The following is a 3,865-nucleotide window of genomic DNA, read 5'->3' as shown; positions in this document are numbered from 1 at the left end:
CTAAAATTCTACTTTCTTTGAAAATTAATTTTCTAGGAATAAGTTAAAATTTTTGGGAACCAAAATGTAGCCAACGTAGAACGTCTTGCACTCGTAACCATTATATAAAACAAGTTCACTTTTCTTGAATGTAAAATTTTTTTATTAGGTAATGACTCAGACTTCACCATAATATTTTTACCACTAGTCTTCCGTCAAAAATGGCCGGACGGAATGGACCGGGATCAACAATTACTTATTATTATTCTTATTTTGGGAAATGATAACTTTATATATTATTTTATAATATTATAAAATAGTACGCAAATTTGCGTCACTCTACTCTACTACATAAGGTTATATATGTTGAGATTCTGGGAAACTACTGAGTACCACTAGCTAGTTTCAAACTACAAACAAAGAGATGGACTCTTCTTCCCTTATTTGGTCAAGCCTTCTCTTACTACTATCTCTAGTTTTATGCCTAAATAGGAAAAATTGGAGGACTGACAATGGCAACAAGAACCGACCTCCAGGGCCAACGGGATGGCCACTCGTCGGTAACATTTTCGATCTTGGAATTATGGCACACCGGATTTTATATGAGCTTAAATTGAAGTATGGACCAGTGCTGCGGCTAAGACTAGGATCGGTGGACACGGTGGTAATACAGTCAGCGAAGGCTGCAATGGAGCTGTTCAAGAACCATGACGCCAGCTTCTGTGACCGAACGGTTCCCTGTGTGCTTACCCCTCATAACTACAAAGACGGATCACTTGCACTAGGTCGGTTTGGGCCATATTGGCGAACATTAAGGCGTATCTGTGCTATCGAACTCCTGGCCAACAGGCGAATGAATGAGACAGTCCAGATTCGACGGAAATGCATAGATGTAATGATACGGTAATGTTTGTTATCGTTTTAGTATTTTTGTTTATGTCTGATTCAATATCCACTTCAGCAAAGCTTTGCGTTTTTGATAATAAAAAAATTGTCGTTTATATTGCGTTTTTAACCACTGTCCAATATACATGTTTGTTATTCCCAAGAATTTTAGATATTTTTATAGTTTTTTTTCATCAAATTATTATTATTTATTGCCTATTATTAGTTGCTTATATGGCATTTTGTTATTTATTAAAATTTTTAATTATTTTATTACCTAATAATAAATTTATTATATTAATGATAAAACTCTTTTGTTTATTTTCTCTTTCTAAAAATTAAGAAGTTCATAATAAATTTATCGCACTTGTCATTGTTGAATATGATAAAACTCTTTTTTAACAATTTTTTGTTTTGGTAGTAAAAAAACTAAAAAAAAAAATAGAGAAAATGACTACACATATTATATATTTTATCATATTAATTTATTTAAACCTCTCAATCAAACTTAATTTATACAGTTTTTTTAGTTTTTTTTATTTATATTTATTATCTTTTATGAATCTTTTTAATTTATTAATAATTAATTGTAAAGTAAATTGATATGTTTGTTTATATATAAAGTATAATAAATAACTAATAAAATAAAATTTTAAAATAACTTTAAATATGAAGATAAATAGCTCTAATCTATAATACATAAGTTATACCTGTTAAATCCTCAGAATATGCGGGAGTATGACTAAAATTAGAAAATAAAAGCAAATTAGTAGATACTTTCACCAAGTTGAAATAACAACCAATGTTTTTTTTTTTTTTTTTTTTTTTTTTTATGAATTATATTGATGTTGAATATATATTTTTGTGGATAATTTTTTTGTTCTACCCATAAGTGATTGTATCATTAGCGTGCAGTATGTTTTTTTTTTTTTTTTTTTTTTTTAAGAATTTCTATATTTTATATCTGTATTATTGTGTCATTATAGTACGAAGATACTCTTCATGATAATTTATTATTTTAGCCTTCAGTTATTAACACTCAATAATTATAAGTTTCAACTAACTTTAGCGATAATCTCTTTTTCATTTTCTCATCATTCTATTTATTAAAATTTTAATCTCCAAGGAAATAATGTTTGCTTTTCCATTAAATAACGTTGGGTAGGAGCATCGAAGATGATATGGCAGCTGGAAAAGCAAGTGGAGAATCAGGGAAAGTGCATATTCCTCACTATCTCTTCGTAATGACATTCAATTTGATTGGTAATCTTATGCTATCAAAAGACCTTTTTGATTCAAAGTGCAAAGAAGGGTATGAGTTCTTTGAGGCCATGGACAAGGTCATGGTTTGGGCTGGAACACCAAACCTTGCAGACTTTCTACCATTCTTGCAATGGTTGGATCCACAAGGACTCATAAGGAACATGTCAAGAGACATGGGACGTGCAAAAGACATTGTGGCTGGGTTTGTTAAAGAAAGAATTGAGGATTATAAAATGGGGAAGAAAAAGGCTAATAAGGACTTCCTTGATGTGTTGTTGGAATTTGAAGGTGATGGTAAAGAATGGGAAGGAAAAATTCCATATGACAAAATTATCATAATCATTTTGGTAAGCATAGATACTTAATTATAGGAGTATGTGTGGCATAGCATTTGAATTTTTTTTTTCAATAGAAGCATTATATTGAATTTAATAAATTATTGGTTGTGTTCAATGTTGAAGGAAATGTTTTTTGCTGGGTCAGAGACTACAAGCTCGACAATGGAATGGGTAATGGCAGAGCTATTTTCTGATCCTAAAGCTTTGAGAAAAGTTAAAGATGAACTTGACACAGTTGTTGGAGAAAACAGGAAAGTTGAAGAGAGTGACATAGATAAATTGCCATATCTACAAGCTGTTATAAAGGAAACAGTTAGATTACATCCTGTACTTCCTTTACTCCTTCCAAGAAACACAATAGAAGATACAAATTTTATGGGGTACCATATATCTAAAGGCACTCAAGTTCTTGTAAATGCATGGGCGATAGGGAGAGATCCGGAATCTTGGGAGGATCCAATGAATTTCAAGCCTGAGAGATTTTTAGGTTCAAATATTGATTTCAAGGGGCAGAATTTTGAGCTCATTCCATTCGGGTCAGGAAGAAGAATATGTGTGGGCATGGGATTGGCTCAGAGAGTAGTTCCACTTGGTCTGGCCTCTCTGTTGCACAATTTTGAGTGGGATCTAGACTCTCAGACTTTAGACATGCGCGAAAGAATGGCAATAACAGTGAGAAAACTTGTACCCTTGAATTTAGCATGCAGGAAACGTCCAACGAAATCTAGCTAGGTTTAATTTAATTTAGTTTATGGTAATCTAGTATTATATGCATTAGACTAATATCGTTAATAAACATTTTGTGGTCTACATCTAGCTTATCATGTTCTAGATGTGTAATAGTATAATTTTATTGGAATGATCATTTGCTTGTTTGGAAATGTGAAGAAAGCCACAAAGAAAGATTTACAATAATAAAATTTCTCCTTGAGCATCTCCAAAACTATAAAGCATCAGTTCTATATAATTTCTCCTTCGGCATCAGTGTTTTTTAGAAATTACATAAACACTTCAAGAATGATCTTCTAATTATGAGGCGTTTTTCAAAATAAATATACCAAAATGAAGTATATTTTGTAAGATAATTTCAGATTACTTGTAATTTTGGGTTCGTGAATTATTTAATATTAATTCTGAAACATATAACTGCATATATTTGGACGAAATGAATGCAGATAAGCTAGCATCAGAGCAGCCTCGAATTGGTTGCCTAAGTCTAATTGAGAAGTTGCTTAAGCAAATGTCTGTCATACGAACAAAGATATGCTAAGAAAGAGAAGAGAAGAAGAAGAAGAAGAAGAAGAAGAAGAGAGAAGGAAATAGTTGCAATAACAACAACAATAATGAAGTTTTAGTCTTAAGGACAATGACTGACTGGGGGAACAGGCGTACTTCCTACT

At 31.6% G+C, this 3,865-nt stretch overlaps 1 protein-coding gene across 1 annotated transcript; it reads left to right on the top strand.

The window, feature by feature from the left end:
- Positions 1–403: 403 nt before the first annotated feature.
- On the top strand, positions 404–3,353 carry LOC149498221 (iridoid oxidase-like). The gene is made up of 3 exons (XM_089718336.1): positions 404–882; positions 2,030–2,474; positions 2,589–3,353. The coding sequence occupies exons 1-3, from the start codon at positions 404–406 to the stop codon at positions 3,195–3,197; spliced, it is 1,533 nt and encodes a 510-aa protein (XP_089574462.1). The 3' UTR covers positions 3,198–3,353.
- The last annotated feature ends 512 nt before the right edge of the window (positions 3,354–3,865 follow it).

This window comes from Jatropha curcas, chromosome 2 (genome assembly GCF_041381405.1).
Source record: "Jatropha curcas cultivar XTBG-Jc1 chromosome 2, XTBG_Jcur_1.0, whole genome shotgun sequence".
Taxonomy (NCBI): domain Eukaryota; kingdom Viridiplantae; phylum Streptophyta; class Magnoliopsida; order Malpighiales; family Euphorbiaceae; genus Jatropha; species Jatropha curcas.
Note: the sequence above shows the minus strand (reverse complement) of the source record. Positions and strands in the feature narration are given on the sequence as shown.

Coding starts and splice junctions, on each gene's coding strand:
- LOC149498221 (XM_089718336.1), top strand. CDS start 404: ATGGACTCTTCTTCCCTTATTTGGTCAAGCCTTCTCTTACTACTATCT. Junction 883..2,029: donor TGCATAGATGTAATGATACG/GTAATGTTTGTT, acceptor AACGTTGGGTAG/GAGCATCGAAGATGATATGG. Junction 2,475..2,588: donor AAATTATCATAATCATTTTG/GTAAGCATAGAT, acceptor TCAATGTTGAAG/GAAATGTTTTTTGCTGGGTC.